The sequence below is a fragment of the Neovison vison genome, chromosome 8 (genome assembly GCF_020171115.1).
Source record: "Neovison vison isolate M4711 chromosome 8, ASM_NN_V1, whole genome shotgun sequence".
NCBI lineage: Eukaryota > Metazoa > Chordata > Mammalia > Carnivora > Mustelidae > Neogale > Neogale vison.
Window position 1 is genome coordinate 54,478,684 of NC_058098.1, and position 16,317 is coordinate 54,495,000.

Genomic DNA, 16,317 nt, shown 5'->3' on the forward strand with positions numbered 1-16,317 from the left:
TTAGCTTACTTCTTAGGAGAGATCTGACTATTGATATAAGGGAATATATGTATATGTGTGTACACACACATATGTGCCCCGACAAATAAACGTATTTGTGCAATATCTTTGAGGAAATATCTTTTCTTAAAATGTATGTTTGCTATCTAAATTTTCAGTGTCTTCAATTAAGATATTTAATTATACACAAAACAGGAATTATAACATTACATTGTATTGTTATGCAAATAACATTAAAATCTCTGTCAGGTGCCTGCCTTTAAAAATAATTTACATTAGATATTTTTTCTTCTCATTTGGCTCAGTCTACTTACTGTTAATGAAGTCTGATCCTAAGTTACAGGATAAATCTGTATCAAACCTTAATAATTATTTCAAATAATCTTAGGTATTTTCTTTCATGCATGTTGACTAATAAATATTTTAACATACGGAAACACTGACAGTTCAAAAGTATTTTCTCTGTTAAGAGTAAGATCTTATTTATAGTTTCTTTATGTTCTTACAACACTTGAGATTGAACTTCTGAAGAAGTTCTATTGTATTGATTAACCCAATTATAAGATCCAGAACCTGGAGAAGACTTTCCCTAGAGGGGAGTTAAATGAAATTTTCAGGCAGTCATTATTATTACTATTTTAAATAAAACTTTCAATAGGTAACTCTTCTATGTAAGTCATTGGAATCAGATTTGCTTTTTTTTTTTCTTCTGAAAAAACAGTCCTCCGTGGAAAAGAAGCATTCTGTTGTATTTCTAGCTGAGATTTCCTAGCTTTCCAAGGCCCTTTTAGTGTCTTTGTACCCCATTTCAGAAAAACCTTGTTCCAAAAGAGAGAGAAACAGATTTTGGACTCATCAATGATATTGTGCCTAATGTTACATTCCTCATCTAATCAGAAATAAGGAGTTAAACCCTCACCATATGATTTGAGCAAGTAATTTAGTAAATGCCTCTCCTCACCAAATATGAGAAAGGATCCTCCAGGTTTCATTGCACAGATGAAGATAATGCTGGCAGGATTAGGTCAGATTAAGCACGGAAGTCAGATCAGAGAGCAGCAGAAAAGAGGGAAGGGGGCAGCATCTTCTTGGAGGTTTAAGCGAGGGTCGTGTGCATGGGCTCCAGATATGCGGTGAAAGTCAGGTCTGGCCAGGAGATTTTGAGGTAAATGTGTCCTTCACATAAATACCAGGACAGCCTGGCTTTGTCAGACCTTGTGTCATGGACACTCACACCATGTCATCCTATTTGTACAAGAGAGACAAGCAGAGGAAGTAAGATTTAAGCTCTTTTCTGATTAATGTTCTCAGTTAGGTTAAAAACAGCCACACAACATGTTTGAGAAATAGTCCTTTTCCCCTAGCGCACGACAGGGTCACGGACAACTGATATCCATAGTGCATATTCAGTGAAGGCTTTCGTTACAAATACGTCATGGAATACAATGTTAGATGTACACACACGCACACACGTGCACGTGCGCGCGCACACACACACACACACACACATCCGGTAGCTAGGTGAGAATTTACAGATTCAAACGAACTAAGTCCGCCAAGTTTTATTTTATAAATAGCTTTTCTGTGCGTGAGGTGTTAAGTTGGGTTTTTCCCCCCCTGGCGTCGTAAGAGCCAGAATGTCAGCCCGTTTATAATTTCCCATTTGTAAATGTGAAACATTAAGCTACTCTCAGTGTAATGCTGATATTATTTCCAAAAGAAATGCTTTGGTAATGGTCTGTCTTCATATTCACAGGGATGGGTAAGCTGCTTAGAAACTTAGAAAGCACAGTGATATTTCTAATACGCATGTCGTGCGCACAGCAGTGAAGCTCCGGCTCTGGCAGCTTTTTATGTCCTGTCGGTTTGGTGTTTCTCGGGGAGTTATTATGTGGGTGCTGTCCCTAGAAGACCGTGCTGCATTGTTGGTTTTTTTTTTTTTAAGCAGTGTCATAGAGGAGAAAAAAAGCAAAACAAAACACAAAAACCCTCTCTTTGGACACTACCTAAGATGAAACCCGAAATCCTCTGTGTCAGAAGCAGGTGCCCCACGTAACTCATGATCACACTGTCTCACACCGCCCTGCGGTTATTGTTAGTCAGTGAGATCTAGATTAGGCTGTAGGAATATGGAGCAAGAGTTGGAGTTCAAATATTAGGTACATGGATTAAATTCCTTATTGAGGCATTTCCAGCAAGGGTGGCATTGTCCGATTCTCTGAATAGCTAACCAGTGGTCCTGCTTGATCCCATTTACATGAAAACAAGCTCTATTCACAGACCTATTCCAAATCCACGTTGTGGTTCAAGTAAAATGCACATGATTACAACGAGCTGGGTGAAATGTTTATGTTTTTAAATCATTCATATATTCATATATTTACATTCAAACATTCATAAGCCCATGGGCTACAGGGGAAATAACTTATTTCCCAGAAGAGACAGGCTTCTTAGTTCACATCTCCATTTAGGAGCTCCACCAGATTATAAAATAAAGAGGCGAGCTGCGAAAGCTAGTCATTATTTCACCATTCAGCATTTTTGACAATGAAATACAGTTTTATGGTTCAACAGTTCCTAAATAACTTGTGAAATGTCAATTTTGAAATAAACACAAGGAAAAAATCGAGGTACAGCCACACCTGCAAAATGATGCTGTTGACAAACATCAAAATATTAGAATATTTCACCACAGGTGTTGGGGGGAAAAAACCCGGCCTATTTAAGTTCTTTGGTTGACTTATTTAACATCGAATTTCATATAAGAACTCCTTTCTGCTGGAATGCAGTCCAGCCTTGTCCTTGCTGAGTTTAGGATAGCAAGTGATTGTTAATTTTCAGCCTGCCTTTCCAGACTCTTGTTCAATCACAATAATCTGAGTCTGGAAGATGTGTGTGTGTGTGTGTGTGTGTGTGTGTGTATCCAAGGAACACTTTCAGTGAGTGTTTGATGGCTTTCCAGTTTATTGTAGCTCTGCAAAAATAAACATGATTCTGTACATTTGGAATCTCTAAAGGCTTGGAAAGCAAGTCTGAAATGCCACCCATAGCCTGACGCACTGAGCTATACCACATCAGCATGCACAGTCTGAGACTTTGTGGAGAAATGGGGGAAGGTTACATCACTTCACTGGCTCTCTTAGCGTTTTTCGTTTTTGGACTAACTATGTACTATGGATCATTTCTACTTCCTATTATTCTAAATGATGAAGGAAGCTTGGTTTTTAAGGTATTCTTCTGGAAGGATTTTTTTTTTTTTCCCAAAGCAGTCTCTAGAATTTTTTTGTTTTCTTCCCGATGCTGTGGTCATGGGTGGTTCTAGGTTACAACCTTTACACCTGAAAACCTCTTTAATGCAAAGGCAGCCAGCCCTTTCATCCCATACCTGAAACTCAGTCCCAGAGAAGATAAACAAGCTGCCAGAGACCTGGCACCCCATGTGGGAGCCCCAAGGGAGACCAGACCTCCATCGGTCCCAGCTCCACAGCGATCAGTTGATAAATACTGATAGAGGCCTTTCTTCTCCTGAAAGTTAAATCTAGAACAGTGACTTTAACTTAGCACATTTCACCTTCAGGATGACATAGAGGCCCCCTTTCTGTGGATGCTGGCTGAGAAATGCTTCCTTGTCGCCTACACTAATTAATTTCCCAAGGAGTGGAGTGGGGAATGTTCTGAGCTCTGCGTGACACTCTGACTGATTCTAAGGGAGGCAGTGAAAGTGTCCTGGCACCTTCCCTTTGTCATGAAATCTGTGATTCAGATCCATGGAATAAAGCAAGAGCTGATACCACTAGTGCATTATATAGAGGGCTGTGTGTGTGTGTGTGTGTGTTTTAATAGCCAAACTAGACTGACTGTCGATGTATTTTGATCAGTAACAGAAGGGAGAGTTGCAATGGTATCTCCATTCCAATCAGTGACCCACTCAGCCTTTTTAAAAATAGATCCACTTAAGCTACTGTTGTTCTCTGAGCCCATTAGGACTTATTTAAGGGGTGAATTTTTAGGACATTATTTATCACTCCTGCTAAAGCACACTGAAATTGCTCATATGACATATCCTACAAAGTGTTGTAAATTCTGCTTTGGAGCTAAGTAGAAAGGTGAGCTTGCTGGGATTAAAGACTTATTAGAGAACTCTAAGAATTGCTTTTGGGAAATTTGATTTGGAAGGATAGAGTGGACAACATCACCATTCAAATAACTGTGTTTGGAATAGGTGCGTGGGTGTTGTGTCACATTCTCCAGTGATCTGCAATGTTAAGATCTTTGTCACCTCACCAACATTGAGTGAAAATAGTACTGTATCAGGTTATGTTTTAAGCTCAATTTTTAAGGGGCTGATTATTTCCAACAAGCTTACCAGCTCCTAGGATGCACAGGTTGAAACTGAAGAGTGGTCTTTTGCTTAATGTTATATATTCCAACCAGCCAGGTCCCCAGTGGACCCAAGTAACTGATAGAGATATTTTCCTGCAGTGATAGTCTTCTTAAAAAACAAAACCAAAGGGGCACCTGGCTGGCGCAGTCAGTTGAGCATCAACTCTTGACCTCAGGATTGTGAGTTCAAGCCCCATGTTGGGTATAGAGATTACTTGAAAATAAAATGTTTTTTTTTTAAAAAAGCAGAATTCTTATAATTATTAAAATTTAAGATATTATCATCCCACTAAAGAGTGAGGTATATAGCCCTGAAAACTTTAAAAGACACTTAGATAGAATTTTATTCCTTTCTTAACAACATTTAATGACTATGAATCACTGATTAATATGACTTAGAGGCAAATTTTTATAGCATTTGTATTAGATATAGTCTATACTCTAGGATTTAAGTATTTTTTGATAGAAGGATGGGAAAATTTTCCCCTGGCACATCATCAGGGTATCCTGACTGCCGGATGGAGTTGGGATAAGGTTCCCATTCTAGACACGATTTCTAGTTCCTCTTAAAAGCATTCTTTTTCCATTGCTCAAAGCATCCTTTATAGAAGAACCTTCTATCAAACATGCCATGGTGAAACCCAAGCTCTGATTTCTTGGCAACTTCTCATAAGCTGTTCTCCCCACTCCTCTTTCTTAAATGAGAGAGTTGGTTGGAAGAGAATCTGATTAGTGAGGCAGCTTACCCAACCATTGATTCTTCCTTAACAGTACCAGTCAAGGAGTGTATATCCTGTTTTAGGGTCATTGAAACCAACACCCTGCATAGGCTGCTCGATTTCAAATCCTGTTGGCCCACTAGTCAGGCAATAAGCAGACACTTACGGTGTCCTTCTAGGTACGCATGCTGTGCTAGAACTTGCTGTGCATAGGTTACTAGAGACCAGAAGCTCTTTGAGGATGGAAACCTTGTTCTTTTCCTAGCTTTCCAGTGCCTAAAACAACCCGTAACATGTAGCAGGTATTCCACAAATATTTGTCAGCTAATATATATGATTGACGTAAGGCCCACCACTGCTGCCTAAGTAGCCCTTTATTGACCAGGAATCTGAGGCCTTGTGTGGAGGCTACACCTAGCAGAAGGGTCAGTCAGAGTGCTGTTAAACCCTGCCTGCAGTGTGACTCCACACAGCAGCTCTCCTACTGACAGCTCATAGCTCCCCTTAGCTCAGAGAAGGATGAGGTAGGGCCCTAGAGTAAAAGGTACTTACTCATGCTTTGTGAGGAGCAGCAAGACCAAGGCAGAGGGGCACATAGCAAACTACAGCATTAGAAATGGGAGTAGGAGGGCTCAGGCCTCTCATAGGATGGCTGATGCACAAGGCTGCTAATGCTCTGGCCCATGAGTCCCAGATAAGGGAAATCTCCCCAGGCTTCCAAGATGAGGCCTGGTGAAGACGGGCTCAGATGGACCCACCAGGGGGGTGACAGAGCACTAACAGAAATTCTCAAAAGACCAGAGAAGAAAGATGAAAAATCACAGTGAACTGGGAAAAAAATCAACATGAAGGTTAAGGGAGAGAAAACCCCCGAGTTGCCTTGGCCTCTGTGTTATCTAGCCCAAATCTGGTCTTTGTTCTTGGAACTGTTTACTCCTGGGTCACTGGTTGAGTCTGACCTCAGTACTGCTCCTGGCCACCAAAAACCATTGCTACCTGAGATCTGTTCCATGGTTTGGGCATCATAGGGCTGGTGTTAGTTTCTGGACAGTGACCTTACAGTACCCTCAGTGGACCGATGGCCCAGGTCTACAGAAACTGGGCTCTAATGACGGGAAGTGTTTCATCTCAACCAGATGATTCCCCCAAAGAGCAGCTTAGACTTTGTCCCTTTAACATTAACACATGGCACAGTCGGGTGTGAATCTTGGCCAACTGAATGTTGATGACTTGGCTTTGGTCGGATAACACTGACCACAATCCTTTTTTCTTCCAGTGAGACACTTGAATGGAAGGAAACAATTTCTCCCCTTTGGTGTTGAGTAAACATGTATAATTAGCTTTGTACTTACCTCCATTAGTATCATTAGACTTGGAAACCCAGTTTAATCTGGATTCTGCTCTCTTCTCAATGTCAGCCTCTTTCTGGACCAGTACAGAGCCAGCCTTGTTGATGCAATAAAGAGATTACTCCAGCCCAGAGTAAGTATGTTTCTATTTTCTCCTGAACACTGGCTTCAGAATAATTAGTCTGTGCACAAAGATGGAGAGAGTAATGGAATGGCAGGATTAATGTCATGTAATACTTTAATACTTATTATGTCCAACTTCAATTGGGTCTTCTGATCTATCAGATTCTTTCCTAATCATAACTAGGAAACTTCTTACCCTTGGCCTTCTGATAAGGAACACAGTGGGTAGTAAAATAAATGAAACCGCTTCAAAGATAGTGTGAGATTATTTTTATCAAAGAATTTCTTGAGTCTTTTCCTTTGATAACAATATCTTCATATTAAAGTAGAAGTATGATATTGAAAGTTTTCTGTTGACTTCTGTCATTTTAAATCCCTTCAGTGGTAACCTTTGTCATTGGGTATTTATTTATTGCAAAAGAGTATTTTTTTCTTTTTATTTCTGTTTATATCAAAGAAAAAGGACTTCAGATGAATCTGTATATTAAAAGTTCTTTGCTTTAAAAGGAAGCCATTATTTACATATTATAAACATTAGGTCACAATGAAGCCAAGCATGGCATAAAATATTGTGCACATTTTTACATTTATATATCCATTTATGCCTGTGAGTAAATTACAGAGTTTGTAGCCACTCTTATTTTGTTGGGCTGTTACACTAAGCTAGGAGGTCCTGCAGCCTAACCAGAGAGTTAATATACATCTATTTAAAGTAAGAAAATGAGTTTAAAGCTCATGCATTAAAAAAAAATCTTGTAAGTATGTAAGACTCTTGCTGTGCCATAGGAATTTAAAATAGGTTAACAATGTTAATGCAGTCTAAGACAGGAACTCATATTTATCTGAGAAAGGACTGCAGTGTGTGTGTGTGTGTGTGTGAAGTATTTTCTGAAGTTTTGTTTCGAAAGTCTTTTTCCGAAGGTTTGCTCTAGTCTTCTGACCTCAATGAGATTTAGAGACTAATACCTTTCAATCTTTCTTTTATATCTTTTTCACATTGAAGGTTCCCAGAGCAATTTGATAATCGTCCTTTGCCTTACACTGTTGCTTTTTATTTTGTTATCTCTGTATAGCTCAGAAACTTTAAATAGGCCTCTCAGAGGAGTAACCACCGCTTGGTAAGTGGTAATCAATTAAATTAAATTGGCCTTCTCAGTTCCCCCTGTGAGGTGGGGAGCAGGTCTTGAGGCAAGGAAGGGGCGTGCTCCGAGCTATTGATGGCTGCAGCCACGGTTGAGTGAGCAGCCCAAGTTGAGGGTCGAAGAAGGAACTGGGGGCCTCTTCATCCCCCAGTTAACCTTGGGTGAGTCTTGTGAGCATTTGCAAGGTCAGGATTTTCAGAGAGGGCACAGAGATTCTTGGACGTAAAGGCCTCTGTGAAAAATGTATCATACATAAATACAGTGCTTTCAAGGACTCCCGGATCTCACGCTGCACAACCGTACTTCACCACACCCTCCAAAACCTATTTGTGGCAAATACTCCATTTTGCAGGGATTTGCGTGGTTTGCCTAGCATCTCTTGTGAATCATGTGAGTGATTTACAATACAGAACCGTCCAGGCTGGGAATAGTCCGAAGTGCAGATTGGGCTGGAATCTCTAGCAGCTCTCCCTTATCCTTTATTAAACCCCGAACCTTGTCTAAAGTGTGGCCACATGTGACCGCCCTCCTAGTGACAGCTGATATTCACCTGCAGCCGGGAGATGGACAAGGCAGGGCCCTGGGGTAGGTGGTGCTTGCTCATTCTATGTGAGGAGCCAGGAGGCCAGATCAGAGGGGCCTGCCTAGACTGCAGCATTCAAAATGAGAGTAGGGGCCCTCACTAGGGCCCCTTCTGGGTTGGCCGCTGCATAAGGCTGCTGGGTAGTGTAGCCTAAGGTGTCAGAGAGCTGCCATAAGAGAAGAACCCCAAGCTGTGAGTGGCACACGGAAATCCTGAAATGACTGCTTAGGACTCTCATCCCCATCGGGAGTTCTGGGGAGACAGGCCGCTCGCCCTCCCAGGGCCTTCACCGGGCGGGCAATAGAAGAGTCACATAGACTTGGCAGTGACCACCGGCAGCTCCGTCTCCAGTGCCAGCAGGCCAGAAGTGTTCCCAGAGCTGGGGTAACCAGAGCAAAAACTGAACTCTTCCCCTTCCAAGCTCTCAGGACTGGCTGTGCTGCTTCCAGAGGCTCTCCCCCTGCTAGTGCATGTATCGTGGAAATCACAGTCAAGGCTAAGGTATCATTAAAGGTTTACCCCATTATACTGAGAGCTGCTTTTAACATTCTCTTGAGTCTAAGAGAACTCCTCCGTGGTGTGTGGCTTGGGTGCTGGAAGTGCCACAGGACGCCTGCAAAGAGACAACTTCAGGTGATGCGCTGGTGGCTGCTGAGTTCTTGGTAATCAAGGCTCAGCGAGTTCAGTGGCAGATGCAGCATGTTCTCTGGGTGCTCTGGAAAAACGGCACTTCGGCCAAATGCTCCAGGTTCACAGGAGGCCCAGTGTCTGCAGCTAGGGTGGAGGGCGGGAAGACTCAGAAGTATCTGCATCCAAGACCCAAGTCTGCTCTCGCTAGCAAGGCTCTCTGAGCCAGAGCTTCATCACGTCGGGGTGAGGGAGGCATAAGACCTCCCTCTGGGCCAATGTACAATAGTTATCGACGTGAATGACTAGCACAGCGCCTGGCACACAAGGTGCGTTTCAGAATGAAGACTGCTTCTTTTTTTATCACCGCTTTAGCTAGTCAGGGTTAATCCACATGAGACACAGGTCCAAAGGACCTCTTCGGCCTGGCTGACAGGAGGGCCGAGTTCCAGGCCCAAACTAGCACTACCAGGCTCTGAAACTACCTCTCTTCACCCTGTGTTCTTCTAAGTCCTTCTCACGGTGGGAAGGGATGCTTAGACCCTGGAGTCTGCAAGCTTAAGGTGCAGATCTGGGCTTTGCCCCTTGTTGGGTTCCCCACCTGTAACACGGGGAGGGCACAAGCCAATGTGTCAGAAAGCTTTAGCGCATGACGGGCTCCGCATCTGTGTTAGCTCTTGTCACCTTGAAAAAGACCCAGAGAAGACCGTGGGGAGTACAGGGGGCATCTTCCTTGCAGAAATGCTGTTGGGGGTTGGGGATACACTCTTCTCTAGACACAGACTTTGGTGGCTTCTGCACGCACCTGGGCATGCTGCATGTCCCCTGTCCCCGTGTTCTGCAGGCCTTCATCAGCCCCTCATTGTCCCCAGAGGACTGTCTACTTGGATGGAGAGGACACTTTTTAACTGCAGACAGAGCAAGCGGGGAGCGATTACTGCTGGAGGGGAGAACAAGAGGTTTCAGGTGGCTAGCTGGGGGAAGAAACAAATCTGCCATTTTGGGATGTGTGGTTCCTTGATGTCTAGCTGAGGCAAATCAGTGGTCTGGAGTCCTACAACCCGGTCGCAAAAAAAGTAGATGGAGAGGAGTTGTTTTCCTGCTTTTCCCTTTTTGTAACAGAGTCATGAGGGAGGGGGACCAACCCCAGAGAAAGCCTAGCCACCAAGGTGGGCTCCTGGCTTGGCTTGGATTCTCAGCCACATGGGTACCTGTGGTTGCCCAGTCACTACAGGAAGCCCCAGATTTCAACAGGAAGTGTGTGCGGCCGGCCCCACATGGAAACTTTCCTCAGCTTGCTGGTTGAGAGGAGCTGTGAAACTCGTGACTTCTGCCAGACTGCTTACAAGGAACTTTCTAGCAAACTTAAAAAGGCAAAAAGAAAAGAACAGGGACTAAAAAGGAATGAAGTCAACAAAATTTACTTATTCCAAGAAGCAATGTCCCCCCCTCCACCCCTGCCCCTTGCCCCCCTGCAACCTTTTTCCCTCCCGTGAGTGGCTCCATGTTGCTGGTGATTGACAGGTAACCCCCTGCTGTTGTGTTCTTTAAAGAACATCAGCAGTGTCTGATATCAGAGGGCCAGAATGTAATTTAAAATACAGCCACGGCAACCTGCAAGTTGAACTTTAGCCTGGAAATGACAACCAACAAATGGTATCCACTAATATTCCTCTGAAATGGCTTTCAGTGTGGGGAAGGACACCAAGCCAGCTAGACGGTGTGAATTTTCTCAGAACCATTAAGAAATGGATGGAGACGCAGTGCTGACAGCTCTCCAGCTGGCTACTGCAAACCAATCGTCAAGTATTCAAAAATATCACCTTGGAATTCATTTAACCTTTAGAAACTGGCCTGAACTAACTGCCACATTCCTGCAGCCTCACCCGGACGCAAGGAGGGCCATGGATGTAAATCGTGGGCTCTGGTTTTAGAAGAGCAGAGAGATTTCCTCCTTTTTTATTTTTATTTTATTTTATTTATTTTATTTTATTTTTTAAAAGATTTTTATTTATTTATTTGACAGACAGAGACCACAAGTAGGCAGAGAGGCAGGCAGAGAGAGAGAGAGGAGGAAGCAGGCTCCCCGCTTGAGCAGAGAGCCTGATGCGAGGCTTGAGCCCAGGACCCTGAGACCATGACCTGAGCCGAAGGCAGAGGCTTTAAGCCACTGAGCTACCCAGGCACCCCTCCTTTTTTATTTTTTTAATCCAACATCCATCTCTCCACACATCTCTACAAACCTCTGTTTTGGGTTATGTCAGGGAAATGCTTTGTGAGTGTGGGCTCAGGGTAGTGAACTGAGATGGTCCTGGAATGCCCCTCTGTTCCTGTCTGGCTCGCTGGGTCAGAGGCCCACAAACTGCCACCCCCACCTTGTTCTTGGTGAGAATCTGTGTTCAGCCATACATGCCTCTCAAGTTTGTAGGAAGAGTCCCCAGATGGTTTTTAAGACCCTCAGAGCAGGGGCCTAGCTCTAGAAGTTCTTTCCTGAAATCTACCCAGCTGCTTACTCAGCATGCATGGTACTGAGTCTCTGCCCCCAAAGAATTTATAATCTGCTTGTGGACATGTAACACATACACATACACACACACACACACACACACACACACACACGTGGAATCACAGTGGAAAACAGCTTGTAACAGCCCAGCCCTGGGTCATAGAGTGGGGCTGTTGTTATTTATTTTGACAATCTTTCTAATTCATACCTTCTGTAGAAGGGGAGATACTCAAGGGTCTGGACTCTGTCTCGATACAACAAACATTTGTTGAGCAACTACTCAGTTTGTGGCACTGTGCTGGGAATGTGAGGTGTGGGTATAAACACGGGTCATGACCGCCGCGAGAATCTCCGTTTAGGAGGACACATTAGTGCCTGCGCTACCGGGAATTACAACACAAGGTGATGAGTACGCCGGAAAGAGTGACTGAGTGCCTGAGGAAGGTCTCTCTAGAGGCAGTGGCATTTTCCTTTGGCGCTGCATAGTAAGCTTCTAAGCTTCACAGAAGGGGTCTAGAAGACAGCATCCCTGGTGGAGGGAACGGCGCTCACGTCCAGGGCATGAAAAAGTATGTTGTGTTTTGGGATCAACATGAGAAGTTTTCCCTGGCTAGACTGTGAGAATCTGTATGGTTTGGGGGTTAGGGTTGGGAGGGGCAGGAGATGAAGTGAAAGACTTGGTTTGGGGTGCCATTTTATGAAAGGCTGAGGACACTACGTGAAGAGACTGGGCTCTATTATCGGGGTAAGAGAGCCACTGAAAGTGTTTGAGCAGTAGTATAGTCAGATGTGGGTTCTAGAAAGATCAGATTGGCCAGCATAAACGCTACCGTGGAGTAAGAGAGAGCCTGAAAGCCGCAAATAATCTCAGGGCACCATCGTGAACCAACTTGTACATGGAATTGTCAGTTAGGAGAGGGTGGAGAACTGAAGGTGGAGAAGAGGGGATGGAGGGGATATTCACAGAGGAGCTCAATCAGTAGACAATTACTGGGTACCTCTCAGATGCCCGAGGCTGTGCTAGGACATGGGGGTAGACTAAGATACAGTGTCACCCTGCCCCAAAAGAGCTCGCAGTCTAGCAAGAGAGACAAACAAGCGAGCAGTTACCTGACAGTGTTAGGGAGAGAGCAGCGGTTTGAGCGAGCTGTGGAAGTGGAGAGCAGGAGAGCCTGGCAAGGAGGAGGCACACCGTAGAGGCCAGGGGTGGTCAGCCGAGGCATCCCAGGGACAGGGAGTCTAATCTGGAGTTTGGGGCCAACAGTACTGAGTTCCACTGTAGACAGAATAAGTTAAAAGTACTTGCAGAACGTCCCCATGGAGTGACCTAGGAGGCACCTGAAAACAGGGGTGGGTCCTGGACTTTGGTGAATGCTGGAGATATATACTCGGGAGTGTTGATGTATCAGTGAGACCTGAAGTCATGGATTTTGGTACTCTTGGCTCAGGGAGAAAACGTAGGCAGAGCCCTGGGGACCACTGACAATCAAGGGGCAGGTGGAGAAGCCAGGGAAGGGGGTTGAGAGAGATGTAGGGGAGGAAGCAGGGGAAGGCGGCATCTCAGAAACCAAGTAAAGAAAAAATAAACATAAGCTTAAACATGTAATTGGCATTTAATAGTTGGTTGCCTAGAAATGGAACAGGAATAAAGGCATTTCACTGGCATAGCATATTCCTTTTAAAAGAAATCTGAAGCATACTTATTTTTTCCTGAAGTACACACCCTTTAATATATGAGTATAGATTAGTCTAGCAAAATAACAACAACTGAGCTCACGATGTAAACAATATCATTGCTGTTTAGTGGAAATACTCCTCTCTCCACTCTAGGGATAAATGAATTCTCTCAGATTTCTGCCCATCAGTCAAAATTTTACGTTCAATTGAGTGTTCATTCTGAGTTTAAGATGAGTCTCTGACTTCAAATGCCTAGAAAGTTGGGCTTTAGTAAATTGAAAATAATTTTTCTAAAGTGATGGGCTAATTTGAAATCTATATATTTTTTTTTCTTGTTTGGATTTTTGCAGCCTAAATTGTGAGGCGTATCTCTCTGATTGCACCAGTGTCCTGCTCCACTGGGGACAATGGGAATTCGAAAGCCAATTCCTTCTGGGGTGGACGCTGGCACTCCGTGACTGTTTACTGAATGAATGGTTGATGTAGGATTGTCCCTCCTCAATATTGATTCACATCTCAAAGGTGTCTGTACTCAATGAAATGAAAAAGAAAGCATTTTAAAACCCATAACTGAGTAATTAGAGATTAAAACTACTGCTCCCTCTTTCTCCTTGTTGTGGCTCCGGTATTGTGCACAGAACGCCGCCCTCTGGAATCCCATCAGAGCCACTGACTCTGGAAGAGCTTCTTGCAGAAAATCTTCTCTAAAGAATAAGCAATAGAATGTGGCCTTCGAATTCCCAAAGAAACAATTTCTCAAATTATTTCAACATCTGGATTTAGTTTATTCTCTCAATGAGTATTGATTGAGAGCCAGCTATACACTGGGCACGGAGAAAATGCAGTGAATAAAACATTAGAAGATCCTGTTGTCAGGGAGCGTACACTCCAGCCGGAGGAGATCTGCGATCACAAACAAAGGTGTAATGTGTGTTAATGGTGAGGAGCACTCAGACCGAAAGTAAAGGGGGGAGGAGGAGGGAGAGTGATGGGGAAGCAGTGGCTATTCTACAGGGTGGTTAGGGAAGGACAGGTAAGCTGGAAGAAGACCCAGAGAAGGAGAGACGTCTGGGTAGAGGGGGCTGTCATATGCTTACCTGGGTCCCCCTACAGCTCACTCCAGCCAACAAGGGGTCAGGGGTATGGGGAGCATGGACTCATAAATGTAAACATCAGCCCAGCCAAGAGCCTTGTAGCCCTGTGAACATTATGATACATAGCTTAGATAATAGCTACTAAAAATCAACTCTTCGATTGTAACTGTCAGACAATTTTTGCAGGTGACTTTAAAATAAAACAACTTCCATTATTCAAAAATCCAGAATGGCAACCAGCTCTTAGAAATGACTAAAATGACCTACTGGTATTCCCCCTTTGTTTTTTGTTTTGTTTTGTTTTGTTTTAACAGAGACTTTTGCTCCCCTGCCAAGACCATATATTATATCTAGTTTCACATCAAAATGAATTTTTGCTGCTAAGTTTGAAAAACGCCTGAAAATACCAATTAATATTGGAAAAGCTGACAGAAGCTTAAGTGTAGTGGCATGATTGGTGCTGCTGTAATTATGTGTCTGAGTGTGTACATGTCTATGTAAACACAGTATGAAAACACACTTGATGTCCAGGACACAGTATTGGTGTATTTTCTTGCAGGTAAATGAGGAGAAGAGAAGGAGAGGAAGAAAGACCTGATAAAATCTTTCCAGCACTGTTAAGTGGTGGAGATGTTTCTAATCTACATAACCTTGCTATTCAGATGATATTCAAATTATTTTCACATTCATCACCTCATTTGAATCCTCATGATTTCTCTGGACTGCAGGGGGGTGGGGGGGTGGGGGAGTGGGCAGAGAAGACTGTTCTTCCCATTTGGTGAGTGAGGAACCTTGATGGGTCAGCTGGGGTGACTGAGGAGATTGGATTATGTCCTCCTCAAGGTCCCTTCTAACTCAACAGTTCTGTGGCGCTTTTTTTTTTTTCTTTCTAATTTCCCTGAGGTGACAGCTGTGTAATGGTGGAGACTTTTTAAGCCCAGAATCCCTTCTGCCACATATTCCTCCTCATATTCTTCAAAGCCTTCGCTGCATGTTTAATCATTTGTAAAATGTAATGTCTACTGCACAAAGTCATTGAGAAAACGGTTGAAGTGATGAAAGGGAAGGTTCGTGAAGCGCCCTGCATGGTCGTCGCCATCATCATTATTATTATTATTGCCGTCACTATTACTGATAAGGAAGCAGTGAGGGGGTGGAAATAGCGTCCGCGTTGGAAGTAGGTAAGTTTTGCCAGTTTTGTCATCTTGGTCAACTCTTCAACCATTCCAAGCATCCTGTAACGTGGAGCCGATGATGCCTACACTGTCGGATGCTGTGAAGAGTCAACGAGACAAATAGAGTTCCTGTCCTTGAGCGGACACTCCTGACATGAGTGGATGCTCGATAAGAACTTGGCCGTAATAAACAGGAAACCACCTTTCATAAGAAACTGGGATATACTTTCATGATTCCCTCAAAACCTGAAGTGGCATTTCATAAAAGTGAAGTAGAACCTTGAAGTTAACAGAGCATACAGTCGTCTCTTAAACAAAAAGCAAAGAAGATTCTGAAGTTTAGCTGTTGTATGCCTGTCTAGGAGGGCAAGGTCCACACACACCCATCAGCAAATGCACACCGGGGAGTTTCCTGTCCAGTGGTCTTCTGAAAAATCTGGTACATAGCTTGCTCAAACCCGCCCATTCTCCCTGCTGCAGCAATCTTATGAGGTTGTGCAGTTTATTTAGAAAAGCCTGATTACCCTCGTTATACCACTTCCTTTGAAAAGCAGTCATCTGAGTGCTGTCAGGAGCTGCTTTGCTCTAATGATGACTATTATGAAGGACTCACTGAAGTTGGAAACCCAAGTTCCTGGAGCCTTGTCTCTGATGGCATGGTCCCAGAAAAGGCTGGTGGCAGGACCGAAACATGAAAATTCTCTAACAGAGACCACAGTTATTGTCTCTATAGAGGATTTCTTGGTATTGAGTTTCCCCAGTACAATAAACTGACATCTATCAGCATCCTTTGCCACATGCTCTGGAACTGTGTTAGGGACACGCTGGCAGCAGCTAAGGAGTCTCCAGGCGGGTGGCACTGCTGTGGACCAGGTACTCTAAAAGCTAGTTGATGGTCTGAACCCCTGGACCCAAGAGAGGTGTGCATTGTACAGAACA

General features: G+C 43.7%; 1 protein-coding gene across 4 annotated transcripts in view; it reads left to right on the forward strand.

Annotated features, from left to right (window-relative positions):
- Nucleotides 1-16,317, forward strand: part of CAMKMT (calmodulin-lysine N-methyltransferase) — a 371,863-nt gene that overhangs the window by 349,032 nt on the left and 6,514 nt on the right. For all 4 annotated transcript variants that reach the window (XM_044263631.1, XM_044263630.1, XM_044263629.1 and 1 more), the window contains one exon: nucleotides 6,521-6,584. In XM_044263631.1, the coding sequence (XP_044119566.1) occupies nucleotides 6,521-6,584 (64 nt within the window). The remainder of the gene's footprint in view (nucleotides 1-6,520; nucleotides 6,585-16,317) is intronic.